Here is a 19,513-nt window from a genome sequence, read left to right as displayed (position 1 = left end):
ATTGTGACAAGAACATTAATGTTCATGCATTTCGCCACATATTTTTAGCTTTGTTATCAGAACACAAGTAGTAAGGCTTCTTTGTCATCCTTTAACTAACACTCTTTTTTTATCATGATGCATTTCACAGTTTCCCTGTTCAGTGCTTAACTGTAGAGCCATTAAGATTTGCAGTGGTTGAAATTTTCATTGCAGAGAACACTTAACTTAATACCTAAGTAATGTCTACAGTGAATAAGGCTAGGTTCATACTGAGCTTTACCAGGCTTATCTTTTTTTTCATTGTATTTTTTATGACTGTGGTCAAACTCGCCTCCTGCATAGTAAAAGCAGAGTTCAAGCTAGGCGTGCCTCTCTTGCTCTTTGCGGACGTAATTGCTGCATGAATACCAATTTGGGAGACTTGACAGTTCAGACCGCCGCCACATTCTGGAAAAATGTGGCCCAGATCGGATTTAAACGGATTTGAAATGGCCCACTTCTATGCCACTTGTCCCGTTCAGACCGTCAAGTGTATGCCTCACTCGAGTCGGAAAAACACGAAAAAATTGGATTCGTGCATTAAGACCTGCAGTATGAACCTAGCCTAAGAGTCATACCTCAGTTCATTTTAGGTAGGTCATAAATCAAGCTACAAAATAAGATTATGCGTTTTTAGGTCAACTTTCATAATTGAAACAAAATAAATATTGCATTTTTTTTGCACATTTTTATCCAAATATGAAGAAAATGTATACAGATATGTCCGCTTGATACACAAATTGTTTTTTATATGCTGTAGCAAATCTAAGTTTTAAAAGGAATTATTAAGTCTCTGTTCAAAAGTTAGTCATCCATTGGGTCAAACTAGAGAGAATCTCACACTGACGGAAAAATCTCTGTTGCAATTTACCTGATAATTAGGATGATGCAGGAAATAATCAGGACATCCAGCCACTGCCATGCTTCGAGCTGTTCAGTTCTTTTTTCTAGTATCTCTCGTTAGATGAGTCCTGTTAGAAGATAAACCTGCAGAAGGAAAAAAAAACAAAAAAAACAAAGGAAGGTAAATATTGATTATTAAAAAGAAAGTCACTGATGTGCCGGCAACAAGGATTCAGTTCCCATTCTGCGGTAGTGTGGATGTGCGTGCGGGATGGTCCAGGATATTGATCCTTAAAATATAGTAGAGAATTACACAAAACTTGCCTTCAGTGTAACAAGTCCTTAAAAGACTTGAAAAGTGGCTTCCACTCTTTTTTTTAATATATTTTTTATCAGCCCTAGAGATCTTGCGTTACAAAAAAATTAGGATACCACAAAATTTAATATATTTTCACTTCTTAAAGTGGTCCACCAACTTACATTTTGGTACTGCTACCACTGTACAAACACCTCTGAACGCTAACCCCAAAATACACTACAGGCACCTCTCCAGGTCTTAAGTTAGACCCCGAGGGTATATTTAGAGGCCAGCTACTCAGGCTCAATACTATGAGTGCTCATATACTGCAGTTCATGACCCCCTTTGGCCCTCCCAAAATATGGCCTGCAATTAATTATAGCTAATTTTATCTTGGCACTAGCTAGAAATGTGTACACGTGTGTATGTGTAAGTTTCTTTTTATGTAACTGTGCATCTGTGCATGTACTGTATGTGTTTCAGTGAGCATGTTTACACTTGGGGCATGCGTAGGTATGCAAAACTACCAATGTGAGAACTTTCATGCTATTTGTGAATGATTTCTAAAGTGGCACACGTGGACCGTGGAGTTATTTATTGCCAGGTTGCTTCATTTAAAGCATAAAATGACACCAATCATGATATGAAGCAAGTGCTCCATAATTAAACAAGAAGAACAAGTTCAGATGTAAAAATAAAAATTTTGGAATGTTCCAGTCTCTCAAATATCAATCACTTTTTCCGAACGATGAAACCCAACACGCCATTGGCCTCCCAAAAGACAGATAGCCAGAAAAACATAGACTGTCCTACTTGACCTTTCATTGAAGTCTTTTCAAAGGGAAATCTATTAGCAAAACTATCCAGTATTTATTCTGACTACAAGTTGACTATCCTCAGTTTCCTTTCATCTGACCCGATTTTTTTCCCCTTCCAAGAAATGTAGAGAACATTAGGCTTTTTTAGAACATCCAAAACTGCTCGCAAATAATGATCAAACCATGAATGAAATCTAAACAAAGACCTTGGCAATGGTTTAGTAAAGACTGCTGAATGGGCTTCCTTGTAATGAGTGTGCATCAGAATGTGTGTATGTGTGCATTGCTGTGTAAATGCTTGTGTGGTCTAGCCAGCTGGCATGCAAGGCCAGCTCGTCATTTACACATTATTTACAGACACACAGTTTATAACAAAAACAAAACAAATTAACATCAACCTAAACTCTCCAGGCGGCTTCTCATTAGGCGCCATGGATTTCTTGACGAGAGATGCACTTCCACTGTATGTTTATTAGGAGCCAGAAATTGTTTGGGATTGACATAAATAAGCTTGAATAGCTAACATTAGAGAATGAAAAAAAAAAAAAAAAAACATTTTTTAGTTGCACAGTGCAGGCTAGGTTCAGCTGAGCACTACTCATCGGTTTTCTGCTTGACTGTATTAAAAAGAGAGGCGACAAAAACCACAATGCATTGATACAACACTGAGACGTGTTAAAACATTAAAACCAAAGCAAGACAATCTTTTAGGTTAATTTCAAAATTTCTCCCTGGCCACAGTTAGAAGAAGTTGTATTTGAGGCATATAATACTCCAATGTCTCGTCCCATCACAATGCAAAAGGATACACTCATGTTATAGTTAGGGTTGTTCCGATCATGTTTTTTTGCTCCCGATCCGATCCCGATCGTTTAGTTTGAGTATCTGCCGATCCCGATATTTCCCGATCCGATTGCTTTTTTGTTGCTCCTAATTCCAATCATTCCCGATAATTTTTCCCGATCAAATACATTTTGGCAATGCATTAAGAAAAAAAATGAATAAAACTCGGACGAATATATACATCCAACATATTGTTATTGTAAGCATACTGTATTTGTTTATTATGACAATAAATCCTCAAGATGGCATTTACATTATTAACATTCTTTCTGTGAGAGGGATCCACGGATAGAAAGACTTGTAATTCTTAGAGGCCAAATGTGACTTTGTATATTGTGACTAAATATTGCCATCTAGTGTATTTGTTGAGCTTTCAGTAAATGATATTGTAGCCATACCCAAATGCATGATGGGAAGTGCAACCATGACTGTGCGTAGTGCTACCAATTGATATATCTTCTCTGCGTTGGGAAATAAGATAGGGTGTTAAGAAAAAGATCAACTACTACCTTGCTTCCCCACATTGCTTCCCACGATAAATCTAATCGTAGGGAGAGGGATTGTAAGGCTTTAGCCAATTTAAAAAAAAGGCTCCAAAGGCTTCCAAAATTCACTCTGCTCATTTTACGCTGCCTTTTAGCTCTCTATATAGGTAAGACGGCGCCATTACAGATTGAGCGCGACAATGCGTGAGTGGGTCGTGCAGTGCATGCATTAATTGCGTTAAATATTTTAACGTGATACATATTTTTTAAAATTAATTACCGCCATTATCGGGATAAATTTGATAACCCTACCTTAAGCCAAAACTAAAGACTCTGGATGAGTGTAACATATTATGTCTGTAACGTTAAATACAATTAGAAAACGATTTAATTAAAAAATATATATAAATTAAAGAAAAAAAAAGTCTGATATTTTTTTGCCAATTCCGATACTTTGAAAATCGGGACATCTCCAGTTATAATTTGTGCTTGGTATAATTTTGAACTACTATATATGAGAGATCGACCGATATGAGTTTTTCAGGAGCGATACTGATTATTAGTAGTTAGAGGGGCCGATAACCTATTTTTGGAGCCGATATTCATTTGCAGTAAAAGTGTAAAAATTGCAATAAAAAAATTGAGCAATGCAAACACTGAACTTCATTGAAATGCCTAATGCATGTTTATTGAATCACCCAAACAAAAAATACTAGCTCCTGAATTTCCTAGAATCAGAAACATCTCTTATAAAGTACAATAAAAGGTTAAATAAATAGCTCTCTAGAAAAAAAAAATTGTTCAATAAAAAAAAAAAAAAAATTTTAAACATGTTACTGTCTTCATAACGTGAATTATTTTTAGACAAGAAAAACGTAAAAAAATTTTGCCTTCGTTAAATGCTTCACTGAGTGAGTCCAGCCAAATCCGCTCACTGCTTAGAACAACCACGCACACACACACACACACACACACACACACACAACACAAAATGAGTTGTCACAGCACAGTAGTGTTTAAAAAGCTAAACGATGATTGACACATTCGGCGTCTTTGAAGGCAGCGCTGCCAAGCTTTTCTGCCAAGATCAAACGTCAACGCCTGTTAATCATGGTTAACTTTAACAAGCAAAACTCGCAGTGCACTGCCGACCAAGAAAAGCAGCAGGAGGGAGAGTGAGGCTGTACCAGCATGAAGCTGAAAACAATTTTATTTAATTTTTTTTTTTTAATTAAAAACCCGATTCGACTCGGCCGGTCGGTTAAAAAAAAAAAAAAAAAGGCCGATACAGATATACATCAAATTTCCAAATATTGGCCCGATATATGGCCAGGCCGATATATCGGTCTATCTCTACAACATATATATCTGTAAGTGCTACAGTAACCTGTGATGGCAAATCTCTTTGTGGTATCAATTCAGCATTTATTTGTCAGTTGTGTAACCTACATGATAACCAATGACTTGTAATTGGGATGATGAGAGAGGACGGGAACACAAACTGAGTCTTTGTATAAATGCAGGCCAAAGCCAATACAAACATTTGGAATGCACTGGACAAAAAAGTAAACCACTCTTGTACTAACAGTAATAAATAATAAAAAGTAATAAACTTTGAAACTGGCCAAAAGGAAAACAACAGCTGAGAACAGCCGTTGATGACAAAAACATTTTGTGAGCTGTAGAGAAAGACCCCAGTGCAGTGACATCAACACCCTCCATAGGGCATGAGTGAAGGTCAAGAATGTGAGCCACAACATCACTAAGTAGTAACATCGACTAGTCTTTCATGCCCAAATCTGTTCATGAATAGGGTTGGGCATCGTTTGAAATTGAACGATTCCGGTTCCAATTCCGATTCCGACTGATTCTCGATTCCAATTCTTTTAAGAGGCAAGGTAAAAATATTGCTTAGTTTATATTAATGTCTTAACTTCTTGATGATTTTTTAAATTATATGAACCTCTCAGGGTTATCTTTAACTTGGATGTAAATATCAGTCTTTGAACATGAAAGTGATGAAGTTTCTTTCCATAGAAGCGCACTTTCACAAAGATGTTTAATTTTCAAAAGCTAAAGGAGAAAACATTTACACATATTCTTTTGCCATATATGTACCTTAGCTGGGAGCTACGACAATGTATTTGTATAAATTATTCTATTGATTATAATTTGATGATCTTTTAATACTGTTGCTTTTAACGGAGGCGGCAACGCGCTACGTAAAGTATGTAGCTGCTTAAATAGGCTATACAGAATGAGAAGTCGACTGCTTAAAGACGGCTGCTGTTTACTAATGCCGGCGAGTCTGTCATTTCGCATCTAGTTCGCTATACATGTGCTAACACCACCCGAGTGTCATTTCGCAACTAGTTCTATATACATCTGATATCCACCGTAGCCCTACGTAATAGTACGACTTTTTCTCCTATTACATTCATCCATCAATCATTTACTGCTTAATCCGGGGTTGGGTCGCAGGGACAGCAGAAGACAGATGTAATTTATTGTTTTATTTACCTGGTTCTGACGGCGCAGCGTGTCAAATGCGCGGCACTCAGCTATGTACTTGGCACCTGTATTTCATGAAGTGAAAGGTGTTTAATCATATTGGTCGTGCAGCCACATTTGCATGATATAGTTGTGTTGCAAATGTTTCACTGAGCTGACTGGTCTTTTTATTTAGTTATTTATTTTTAAAGTTGAGCCAAACTTTTGAGCACCACCGCTACGTGTCCATGGTTCTAGCTTCTAATACAGATAAAATGCACAAACACAGGCTTCTCTTGGCTTCTTCGTGGTTTTCGGCTGCAAATATTTTGCACTCGTTGGTCAGGGCATCGAAATATAGAATCGAAATTTATAAATTCGAACGGTTCCGGGAGCATCAGAGTGTTAGAACGGGATCCCATCAATGCCCAACCCTATTAATGAACATCAGCAACAAATCTCTGAAAGTCATCGAAAGTCAGTACATTAGGTGTGTATAATCTGATATCTAGAGAACATTTTTGCATGTCAGCTGAATAATACAGGAAACCAAACTAAAAGATGAGAATATATAAAAAAATCTTGGCTAATTTTAAATGGGTAGGCTTGTGAATGGAATACTGTGGAGACGGCGTCTGCTGGTGGCCGAGATGTAACCAAAACAAATAAATAGCATGGATGTTGCCATAAAAACAGTTATCCAGTAGCTGTATTTCCTAAAGAGTACGGTACATCAGAAACAGCAGCCGTATGTCTATAAACATGTTAGGTCAGTCTCAGGTTAATGTGCTAATATGTGGTCAGCTCCAAACAATTTAACATAGTGATAAACTCCTAGAGCAGGGGTGTCCAAACTTTCTGCAAAGGGGGCCAGATTTGGTGTGGTAAAAATGTGGGGGGCCGACCTTGGCTGACGTGCTTTACGTAGAACAATATATTTAAGCAAATTTTAGCAAGCCATTCAGTGTGGCACATTTTCTTTATTATTATTTTTTAATTAATAATTTCAACAATCGGCGGCACGGTGGCTGAGTGGTTAGCACGTCTGCCTCACAGTTCTGAGATCAAGGGTTCAATCCCGGGCTTCGGCCTTCCTGTGTGGAGTTTGCATGTTCTCCCCGTGCCTGCGTGGGTTTCCTCCGGGAACTCCGGTTTCCTCCCACATCCCAACAACGTGCATGGTAGGCTGATTGAACACTCTATATTGTCCATAGGTGTGAGTGTGTGCGTGAATGGTTGTGTGTCTCCTTGTGCCCTGCGATTGGCTGGCAACCAATTCAGGGTGTCACCTGCCTACTGCCCGAAGTTAGCTGGGATAGGCTCCAGCGCCTCCGTGACCCTCGTGAGGAATAAGCGGCATGGAAAATGAATGAATGAATGAATGAATGAATTTCAACAATCTTGCAAATAGCCTTTGTGGCGTTCTCTTTCGACTTTAGGGCATTTGCGAAATACTGCTGCTGTGAAATTAAACTTGCTTCAAGTTGCTTCAATTTCTCGCTGCGTACGTTCCCTGTAATCTTGTCGTACATGTCAGACAGTCTTGTTTGGTAAAATCGCCTAACATTGAAATCTTTAAAAACAGCGACTGTCTCTTTGCAAATGAGGCAGACACAGTTGTTGCGTATTTTAGTGAAGAAATAGTCCAATTTCCACCTATCCCTGAAGCGTCGGCCGTCACAGTCAACTTTCTTTTTGTTGTTGTCGCCATTTTAGAAAATGGAAGTAATGGGTCACACAGGGTAATGTTGCTTAGCCCTTAAATACCTGCAACATGAAGCAATTACAAGAGAATCCAAAAATTTGAAAAATAAGGTCCTAATGAAACCTTTTTTTCAAATTTGTAAAACGAAAAGTCAAAATGAATATGTGTAATAAGCGCTCTAATATCTATAACCCATGCTAAATCATGTTTTTTTTCTCATGGAACCTGCAGATGTATGAGCTGACTTGCATCCATCATAGGGTAGGTGGATAAAAAAAAAAATCACTATTATTTTTATTGCCTGAACACATCAATTTAACGACAAATACTTTAAACACACAGACTCAATTTTTTTTCTTTTTAATATATATATATATATTTATACAGTTGTGGTCAAAAGTTTACATACACTTGTGAAGAACATAATGTCATGGCTCTCTTGAGTTTCCAGTTGTTTCTACAACTCTGATTTTTCTCCAATAGAGTGATTGGAACAGATACTTCTTTGTCACAAAAAACATTCATGAAGTTTGGTTCTTTTATAACTTTATTATGGGTGAACAGAAAAAAAGTGATCAAATCTGCTGGGTCAAAAATATACATACAGCAGCGCTAATATTTGGTAACATGTCCCTTGGCCATTTTCACTTCAATTAGGCGCTTTTGGTAGCCATCCACAAGCTTCTGGCAAGCTTCTGGTTGAATCTTTGACCACTCCTCTTGGTGCAGTTCAGTTAAATTTGATGGCTTTCTGACATGGACTTGTTTCTTCAGCATTGTCCACAAGTTCTCAATGGGACTTTGGGAAGGCCATTCGAAAACCTTAATTCTAGCCTGATTTAGCCATTCCATTACCACTTTTGATGTGTGTTTGGGGTCATTGTCCTGTTGGAACACCCAACTGCGCCCAAGACCCAATCTTCGGGCTGATGACGTTAGGTTATCTTGAAGAATTTGAAGGTAATCCTCCTTCTTCATTATCCCATTTACTCTCTGTAAAGCACCAGTTCCATTGGTAGCAAAACAGCCCCACAGCATAACACTACCACCACCGTGCTTGACGGTAGGCATGGTGTACTTGGGGTTAAAGGCCTCACCTTTTCTCCTCCAAACATATTGCTGGGCATTGTGGCCAAACAGCTCGATTTTTGTTTCGTCTGACCACAGAACTTTCCTCCAGAAGGTCTTATCTTTGTCCATGTGATCAGCAGCAAACTTCAGTCGAGCCTTAAGGTGCCGCTTTTGGAGCAAGGGCTTCCTTCTTGCACGGCAGCCTCTCAGTCCATGGAGATGCAAAACACGCTTGACTGTGGACACAGACACCTGTGTTCCAGCAGCTTCTAATTCTTGGCAGATCTGCTTTTTGGTGATTCTCGGTTGAATCTTCACCCTCCTGACCAATTTTCTCTCAGCAGCAGGTGATAGCTTGCGTTTTCTTCCTGATCGTGGCAGTGACAAAACAGTGCCATGCACTTTATACTTACAAACAATTGTTTGCACTGTTGCTCTTGGGACCTGCAGCTGCTTTGAAATGGCTCCAAGTGACTTTCCTGACTTGTTCAAGTCAATGATTGTTCAAGTTAATAATCACTCACAAGAAATTATTAATTCGTGTTGCTGTATGTATATTTTTGACCCAGCAGATTTGATCATTTATTCTTTTAACCCATAATAAAGTCATAAAAGAACCAAACTTCATGAATGTTTTTTGTGACAAAGAAGTATCTGTTCCAATCACTCTATCGGAGAAAAATCAGAGTTGTAGAAATAACTGGAAACTCAAGAGAGCCATGATATTATGTTCTTCACAAGTGTATGTAAACTTTTGACCACAACTGTATATACATATATACATATATACATACATATTATATATATATATATATATATATATATATATATATATATATATATATATATATATATATACATATACATATAATGAAATCAGCTATGTTATGTAGTTTTGGCAAATACTGGGAGATTAAATTAATTTTCTATGTTCAACTACATTTTTGCATACTGTCATTACTAATTAAAGCCAATATTTAAATTAATTATGACTTGTAGTCCTGCCCACAATTGAGTCCAATAAAAACAGGCAGGACAACTGAAATACTAAACTTTAACCTTACATACTACCTTACAAAATACATAGAAACCCAAATTAAGGCCCCAAATAAGCCCCCCCCCCCCCCCCCCCCCCACCGAACTGTTGGTTAAATTTGTCTGCCCAGTCATTCAATCTACTTTTGTGCAATCTTGCCTTCCTATGGTTACATTTTAGTCAAAGTCTTACTTCGAAAAGAGAAGCCATCCAGATATTAGCTTAAATATTGAAGCATATACTGTACATAACGTGACGTTTGAGTCACATAAGTTATGTGGCAGAAGAATAAATATTGGAGAAACAGTCCCTGTTTCATAAGGTCAAAAATATACCTATATCCACTGTACTTTCAAATAACAATAGTCTTTTGTGTTACTTTGGGATACAGCCATTGCATGTACTGGAGCATTCATTATCATAAACTGAAAAAGCGGCTCTAACTAAGGTTTGCAGCTGTGTCAACTTCTCTTTTTGTGGATATAATTGTAAAATGTGTTCATCTTACTCAGCTTGCCTACAGTTGATTGGACGGGACACAGCTGAACACTGGGCTGTTCTGCTCAGTCATCTTTGGAATGCACAGAGCACATTTTTTTTCCGTATTGGGTACTGGGTGAAAAAGTATGTGCGATATAGCAAGACCCCAGTCACCTTCCCTTTAGCTGCCAGAGATGTTATATACAGATACGCACAGAGCTCAACGATTAACCTACATTGCATCAACAGTGAGGTTTTAACTGCTGTGATAATTAAACTAACCTCATTAAGCCGTTTTTTTTTAACCACTCTCACATTTGAGTGACAAACCTATTCACTAATCGCGTCGACCCCTTACGTTCCTGACTTTGTTGGCAAATCAGAAATGGGAATTGCAGATAAGTTTGCATGCACTGTACAGGATGCTAAAAAGACATAACACGCGGCCAGTGATGCCAGATTGAAAATAGCGGCCAGGGCCAGCCCAAAGACTTGGGGCGGGAGAGATGCATTGGGCAGGTTGATCAAATATGGAGTGATTTAGAAAAAACTCAGCATTTTTCTCTCAGAATATATTAATAAAAGAAAATACTCATTTCAATAATCTCACACGCTGTCTCACAAATCTTTCTGTTTAGTTCTGTTATTTTAAAGGACATGCCAAAGTGGGGAAAATATAAATGAAGATGAAAGAAGGAATACTGTATTGATTAATCAAACGTGTATGTCTACACATTTAAAGTGTCTATGACAGGATAAAAAAAAAGTCTTAAATAGCATTATTATTTGAATTAGAATCATATTCTGAGACGGCGGCGGGGGTTGTCGACTGTCTTCGCCTATCAGCAACTCGCCTGGCGGCGAGCAAGTTACAGCTCGTGGTTCCCCTGCTGCGGGCAGAAGAGCTCGTTTGCCGGGGAAGCAGCTAGAGAATGACCGCCGGACATTCCAGCTAACGTCGGAGGAGCGCATAGCTGCCACATGGTCAGCACAAATATGGCGTAAATTAATGCTTAACTAGACGGCGAAGACGTAAACAGTGAGAGAGCGGCGTGCAATTGTTGTGCAGCTAACATGCCAGGATGTGTTTGAGGAAAACTTTTCTATATGTCCGTCCATGATCAACCGTAAGTAAATAGTCCTTTATTTAAAGAAAGTTTGTAGTGTTTACTTTGTATTTGCAGCCATTTTTAACACAAAGTTGGAATTTCTGATGGAGTGGAAAATTTGACAGAACACTGGGCACACGAAGAGGGCAATAAGCCGAGTAAAGCGCTCTCCAGGCAGGCACACGAAGGACCGAGGGGCATGTGCGACAAGCCGCCAGTCGAGTGGCATTCTCGGTGGACAAGGAGCATTGTCAGCCACAATATGCAAGCCACCTCCGTATTAAAACGTGTGCCATGATTCCAAAATACCATGTCTACTCACTTTCTCGTAAGTCCAATGGTCCCACAGTTGTCGGACTTGTTTTCGCCATTCTGCGAGGGTTAATGGAAACTTAATCAGCAAAATCAGCTGCATCCGCAGTCCGTCTGCATGCCATAAAGCAATGCTGTATTGTGAGATGCTGACCCGGGTGATGTAACATTCGCTTTCGTCCTGAACTCGAGACTGGAGCTGGAAGTCACTCATTTTTATGGCGAGGGATTCAAAAATTCAATAAATAAAACGATCGCTTCCACACACATCCAAGCAGTCCATTTCATTCAGGAGCATAAAATACTGTGTGAAATGTGAAAAAAACATGCTTTTTGCTGTCATAGGCACTTCAAAGTCAACTATGTTACTTGCTTAGAGCGACATCTTAGCTCAACTTATAAAGTACTTAGACTACTGAATTGACAAAAGTGATTTGTGAACTAGATGTAATCCTGACCCACCAAATACACACTGTATTGCAGAGGTCACGGAACCGCGGACCTCGGTCCGGTTCCGGACCCCCAAGCCGTCTGGAACGGATCTCAAGCTGTCCGGACTAATGCACGTTTCAACAACAAAAATCATTTTTGCAGAGCAGAGGTGGGCAATAAACAAAAATCTTAACGGTGACGCGCATGAGCCAGCCAATGAGAGTAAAGCATTTGAAAGTTATTTTTAGAACAGCATGTCTCACACTCGCTTTCCAGACTCCGCGCAGTGACAGCCAAACACTGAGCTGAATGAAGTTGGAGGAAGAGGTGAAAAGGTACGGCAGATGGCGTGCTCAAAACTACGCAAGATTGTTGCAGAAAACAGAGTGTTTAAGGAGGAGTAGACCAACACATTTTTGTTAATTTTACCTGGCGGCAGCACAAGACCGCTATGCCTCATCTGTTAAGAGACGGTGTTCTGCCAAAATCTGCTACATCGGCGAAACGTCCTACATTAGTCGAATTTGACACCCAAAGTACTACCGTGCGCGCTAAACTTGGTTTGTTTGGATGCATACAGGCAGAACGTACTAAAAATGCCTTAAGAAAATACTTAAATGCAATTATACCAAATAAGGACGGTTTAAATACGCTACGTGACTAATGTGGTCAACTGCTTCAAAGCTAACACAAAAAACCACAATGGTTAAAAGTATGAGAGTGTAATAAATGCAAAAAGTATTTTTGAATCAATGAAAAGGTTCTTAAAAACTAAATGAAAACAAAAATAGTGAGTACTTGCCGCTTCTGACCGATGTGCGCATGCGTTCGGATGCTTGTGCAAGCGCGCTGAGCGTTGTGTAGACGTTTCACCGAGTAGTAAGGAATGGCCGAACAATGGTAGTGCTTGTAAAAAGCAGCAATTTGAAAAGGCACTATGAGACGAAGCACGCAGCTTTTTCGCTAAGTTTCCCTATGAACTCTGCCATCCGTTCTCAAAAAATAGCGGAATTAAGGGCTCACTATTATTGCTGTATTATTTATTACTAATTAATTATTATTAAATACTATTTATTACTTACTATAAATTTATTTTTTATATTTTATTTACATTTTTGAATGTTGTAATTATCAGCATAGCCACGTAAAGATACATTTGTATTTTTGGGGGAAAAAAAAGCATTAAAAATATTTCCGGACCCGAGATTGTTGTAATTTTTAAATTTCGGACCTAGAGGATTTTTAATTCATGACCCATGCTCTATTGCATGTTTATGTGTTTCGTTGTATGGGCTTTGCCTAGTAACGCAGGGCTTCAAAGTTGTACCCACAAATAAACTTGTACTGTATGTATGTACAGTACATTACTCAACTGCTCAATTCCAATACTGTGGTGCCTCTTCATACAAATTTAATCAGTTCCACGACCTGGTTTGTAAATCGAAATAGTCATATGTTGAGTGGAATTTTCCCATCAGAATACAGGTAGTCCCCGGTTTACGAACGAGTTCAGTTCCTGCGCTGGATATGTAACCCATATTTCCACGAAAATCGGAATTATCCCTTTAAATTCCTCAAAACACCCTCTAAATAAAAAAAAAAAAAAACATGTATTATAGGTCATCGTACTGTCCTGGCCAAGAAGTTGGAGCTAAATCCTAGCTAGAGAGTGAGCTAAGCTCAGGAAAGACTATGTCAGACGTCCCTGTGGTTTGCTGACTTCATTCAGCTGCTCATGACATCAACACTTGCAGAATGAAGCTAAATTAAAATGAAATCAGTCTCATCTTCAATAACAACAAAGTGCGTTGACAAGTAGTTGCTGATACAGCAATAACATATGATTAGCATGTATCAGTTAGCGTCCGCACATCATCAAAAACAATCACATAACCTCGTCCCAAGTATTCGACCAAAATTAAAACGCACAGTAAACAATGCAAAAGGGGTTACATACAGCCGTCGCCTCTGGATGATTCACAAGCAACAAATGTGTGCGCAGGCTGTCACATCTGTCACTCGGCTGCTCTGTGTGTGCATGTGTAGGGAGGGCGGCGCGCGTCTCTGTACATGCACTCGCTTCCTGTTCTAATAGCCTGGTACACCAGACTCACCACTGTTCCAGCTATAGAGTCTGGCGACCAATGAGCGGTTCAAATTTCCAGGGCGGAGCAAGCTACAGCAAACTGACAGCGGAGCGGACCAATCAGCGACGGGCAGAGCGACAACTCTCGCGTGGCGCGAGCGGAGAACATAGACGTTTATTTACCATGGCTAGCGTGAGACAGCCTGTTGTCAATGACTTTAAAACTGATTTTACTGATTTTACCGTTGATTGGAACATATTCTCGGCTCACCTGTTCACCATCTGTGTTGTTGTGGAGACGACTTTCGACGCGGAAGAGTGACGTTGCTCGTTAAGAATATGTCTCGCAAATAAACAAATCTGATTGGACGGATGATTTCGTACTGGCTCGAGAGGCCGTTAAGGAGGTGGGTCCCAGACTATTCTCGATGAGACTCAGGCGTCGTAAGGTCAAAATCACATAGGTTGGTTCCGTCGTAACCCGGGACTACCTGTACATTATAATCCGATTAATTCGTTCTACAGCCCAAAAACCTACGCTAAATCCTTCATAAATACTGTAGGTACGATTACACATAGCAAAACAAATAAATTATACATACAAATCGTAATAGTAATAATGTCATGAATCGGGTTCTAACGTGGCAGTTGTGTTTTGCATGCTGTACCTGAACTCACCATGTGGCTGACGAGAGAGCGAGAGAGGTGGGGACGAGTGGGAAGTTTTTACTTTCTCTTTTCATGTTCTGTTGTTGTTGGCATCTGCTACGGCGGACAGAAAAAATGATTAAAAACCTGGCGAAGCTGGCGACTTCCTTGCCGATGTTACAATAATCATCGGAGATGGCGGGAGGAAGTAGAGGAGGAGGACCGTCAAGATCGTAGACATATTCCGGTCATATTGTTGAGCCAGTTCACTGACTCAACACCATGATCATATTTTTCAATCATTTCCATCTTAATCAATGGTAAAAGTCACTTTTCTTCCTTTTTGTCACCAACTGTGCTAACCTTCTCGGGACCCATGTTGATTTCTCTCACCAAAAAAAAAATTAAAAATTGCCGCGTTGCCGTCTTGCCGGAAACCAATGAAATCGCGACGCTGTTGTAAATCGTCGTATTTCAAGCATGTCATCATACGTCGAGACAAATGACAACTTGACAAGTCAAATTTTACATCGGACGTCAAAAGGATTGTATGCAGATGTGTTCGCATGTGGAAGTACCACTGTACTGAATGGTTAAGTAGTCAAAACATAATGACAAGTTTGTATTCTTCTAGGAAAATTGATGGAATCGGGTTCTAATGTGGCAGTTGTGTTTTGCATGCTGTACCTGAACTCACCATGTGGCTGAGGAGAGAGCGAGAGAGGTGGGGACGAGTGGGAAGTTTTTACTTTCTCTTTTCATGTTCTGTTGTTGTTGGCATCTGCTACGGCGGACAGAAAAAATGATTAAAAACCTGGCGAAGCTGGCGACTTCCTTGCCGATGTTACAATAATCATCGGAGATGTCGGGAGGAAGTAGAGGAGGAGGACCGTCAAGATCGTAGACATATTCCGGTCGTATTGTTGAGCCAGTTCACTGACTCGACACCATGCTCATATTTTTCTATCATTTCCATCTTAATCAATGGTAAAAGTCACTTTTTTCCTTTCTGTCACCACCTGTGCTAACCTTCTTGGTACCCATGTTGATTTCTCTCACAAAAAAGCATGTCATCATACGTCGAGACAAATGACAACCTGACAAGTCAAATTTTACGTCGGACGTCAAAAGGATTGTATGCAGATGTGCTCGCATGTGGAAGTACCACTGTATTGAATGGTTAAGCAGTCAAAACTTTATGACAAGTTTGCATTCTTCTAGGAAAATTGATGGGATAGACAAGGCCACTCAACCCTTCAATCTGAGTCAAGACTATGGTCACAAGCAGTTCACTAATTCTGACTATTATTCCATGCGTCACCACCACACTACCTCCACTCACTCTTGTCTGAAATCCTCGTCCATTCCCCATGGTTGACCCTTCCCACCCCCCCAAACACACTCTATACAAAAAAAAAAGCTTGCAGCGCTTCAATCCAGAACATAAACATACCCTTAATTCAAAAAATGGCACAGATCCAAGTCAAAGTGTGGAGTCTTGTCTACAGCCCATTGAAATTAATGTACTGACCGTACCACAACCCCTAAAGAGGGGAGGTCAATTATTGCTGTGTATGTTTAAACTAGTTAGCCACTTTCAATGACAATATTAGAGGTTGATGCTGGGAGTTATCAAAACTTCCTATGGCAACATGACCTATAGAACCATATGGGGGGATATAAGTTGTTACAGTTTGCTGTGATTGCCTGAAATGCATTATGTTCCTCTGATTCATATCAATCTAGAGCTCAATAGGACCAGATTTTAAAATGTACACCCATTGTAAAAATAATTTCAACGTGAACCATTTCATTATAAAATTGCTTAAATGAAAACTTGTGCACACTACAGCTGCTCAACGCGTATTTGTGTGTAATGTTGTATTGTAAGTAACTCTGAAATCAGACTTTTCCTTGCAATTATCAACTTAAAGCAGAATGTGAAAAATGAGTTTGCAAATCTAGAGCCGTGTGTGGGCTGCCTGTTATTGCTTCTGCAATGCAACAGAACAAGTTGAACAGAGCATCTCTGTATTCTGTTTTAATCAGGAGATTAGATGGTAGTCACTCCTCACTGGATGTGCTTGTTTCACATGTTGATTAGTCATTAATTGGCAGCTTTCATTATTTGAGCGCAGTAGCGTAAAGTGGGGCTATAAGAGAGGGCATGATGTCATGCCGGGGCAAGCTGAATAGCACCAGTCAATGAGAGAAAGGTCTTTTGGAATCCTAATTGGATGAGGATTTTTTTGGGAGAACCAGTGTTATGCAATGGCAAGATGAATGGTTGGAGCTTCGGTGCAATATTGTGAAAGTTGTGGGTATTGGTGACCTCACAAAGGTTAGTTAGCTTACATACATCTGCCCCTTTTTGTCACAACTACCTAAGGTTACAAAGTATTGGAATTACTGCTGGGCAAAATGGGAAAAAGTATTCAGTCACAACATGGGCCATATTATATCACAATAATAATATGCAATGAATATAAATATAGGTATATTTAAAAAACAATAATAGAGAAAATATATACAATTGACAACCCCCCCCACCACCACCACTTTATTTTGAATTGACAGTAAACAGACTTGTCACAAATAAATACATGTGTAATGAAGAGTATCCTTCCTGTTTTTTGCTTTGCTTTTTTGTTAGATCAGGGAATGTCATCAATTACGCTTATGTTTAAATAATGCTTTTATTACTAATTTACTATTATTTATCTCATTATTCAATATTTTAATGCCAAATCGTTTTCTGTGGGATCTTCAGTTGATTTAGAGCAACAAAATAAAAAAAAAGAAAAAACCCACCGAGCACTATCTGCAGGGTTTCCCCAACAACAAAAAAAGATTGTGGCGCACCGCCACACTAAAATAAAAGCCACCACGCCTTGCAAATTTGATTTTTTTTAAAATTTACAGATGCATTCTTATTTATATAATTTGTATAATTTAACAATACGTCTAAATGAAGATATATAGCTAATTATTTACGCACTATTTGCCAGAAGTCTTCTGAAATAGCACGTCAAATAAAAATTGTTTCTTACGCGCTTTATTTTGAAAATCATATCGGTTCTCCTGTTGCAAGCTTGTGCCTGACTACGTTGGCGCGGCGTTAGAAATTGGGAGAAAAATCCACAGAAAGGTATTTCAAGTTAAAGAATGTGATTATGGTGTAAGCCTGTGAAAAAGGACCTTAATATTGACATTGAAATAACGTTCTTTGTGACATGAGCCTGGCTTATTAAATATTTTAAATAGATATATGTTATGGTTCTTCTTGGAAAAAATAAATGTGAAAAAAAATTCTCATTTGTCATGATATGAAGCAATTTCGCCATAGCACATTATGATGAGGCTGTCTGACTATGATGTTGCCCACCACCAGCACAGCTTTAAAAAATCCTAGGGGAAACCCTGATCTGCATTACAAGATTTTACAACCTGATTTTTAAACATCATCATAAATTCCACTGTCCCGTCGAGAGTTTTTAACATTGTATGTACAAATTGTACTACAAAGGCTAGAGATGTGTGATCATGGAACAGGAGCTTGATCATACTCTTAGGAATGCCAAGAATCTTGGTTTGTTTTGGGGGGGGACTGGCTCCTAAGTACACTATTGTCGGATCAAATCACCGAGAATGATATTAGAAAACTAGAGGACTAGAAATTCTGTTCTTTGTTTAAAAAGTGCGGTATTGGTAGTTGTTTACTTTTAGGCTTTGATGGCTATTTACAGACGATGTGATTTCTACACATCGCTGTTTAAATGTCAGGGCTTTTGTGAGACAGTAACGTCAGACTAAGAAAATGTTCTCCTAACATTAATCTGATCTAAAACCCATACAACAGAATGCTTCTTGTGCGTGGAAATAAAAAAACTACTGAGATAAAGTGGCTAAACGATTATGTAACACCTTTTAATTGCTGGGGATGTGACTGTGTTCACAAACTCATGCTAAATGGTAATGCCACATCTGTGCTGTATTTTCCCGACTTGTAAATGACAATGTGGTGTTGAATAGTGTAGAGCTGCAACGATGAATCGATTAACTCGAGTATTTGATAAGAAAAAAAAAATATTCTAATTAAATTTTGTTGCTTCGAGTATTCGTTTAATTAAAGTGACGTTGTAATGGTTTATTTTGAAAGTGTTTGCATCTAGTTTTATTGATTAGGGTGGATACACTGTCCTCTGGTCTGCCTCTTTTCACATGGCTGAATCCACTGCAACGATGAATTGATTAACTTGAGTATTTGATTAGATAAAAATATTCAAATTAAATTTTGTTGCTTTGAGTATTCGTTTCATTAAAGTGACGTTGTAATGGTTTATTTTGAAAGTGTTTACATTTAGTTTTATAGATTAGGATGGATACACTGCCCTCTGGTCTGCCTCTTTTCACATGGATGAATCCAACTGCTCCCTGTTAAGACCAACAACAACAAAAACTAGCATTTTGTAGCATCTAAGCTAGCTGACTTTTTCTATGTAAGTTAGCCAATTGATCTTTTGTTGTACATAGATCCTCATTTAAAAAAATATATATATGGTATATGTCTACCGTTTGAGGCTCAGCTCAGGTATTTTAATTTTTCATCTTCCTTATCCGATTACTCAATTATTCCAACTAACCAGTCTATCGATTAATCGACTACTAAAATATTCGATAGCTGCAGCCCTAAAATAGTGTATTAAATGCCTCAGACGCTGTTTCGTACCTTTCTTCTGAAAGATACCTTTGGACAATGCAATCAGGATTACAGATGGTTTTGATTTGAATTTGCAGTGTCCTTTGAGGCTTGTTTGATGAAACATGTAGAAGTGA

General features: G+C 38.8%; 1 protein-coding gene across 6 annotated transcripts in view; it reads right to left on the bottom strand.

The window, feature by feature from the left end:
• LOC130915364 (growth factor receptor-bound protein 10-like) overlaps positions 1–19,513 on the bottom strand; it is a 138,719-nt gene that overhangs the window by 100,552 nt on the left and 18,654 nt on the right. For 5 of the 6 annotated variants that reach the window (XM_057835327.1, XM_057835328.1, XM_057835323.1 and 2 more), the window contains exon 2: positions 893–1,008. In XM_057835327.1, coding sequence (XP_057691310.1) covers positions 893–943 — 51 coding nt within the window. In that variant the 5' untranslated portion in view covers positions 944–1,008. Of the gene's footprint in view, positions 1–892; positions 1,009–19,513 lie in introns of those variants that run through there. The other variant, XM_057835329.1, reaches the window with a different exon arrangement.

The sequence above is a fragment of the Corythoichthys intestinalis genome, chromosome 4, assembly GCF_030265065.1.
Source record: "Corythoichthys intestinalis isolate RoL2023-P3 chromosome 4, ASM3026506v1, whole genome shotgun sequence".
Classification (NCBI taxonomy): Eukaryota; Metazoa; Chordata; class Actinopteri; order Syngnathiformes; family Syngnathidae; genus Corythoichthys; species Corythoichthys intestinalis.
Note: the sequence above shows the minus strand (reverse complement) of the source record. Positions and strands in the feature narration are given on the sequence as shown.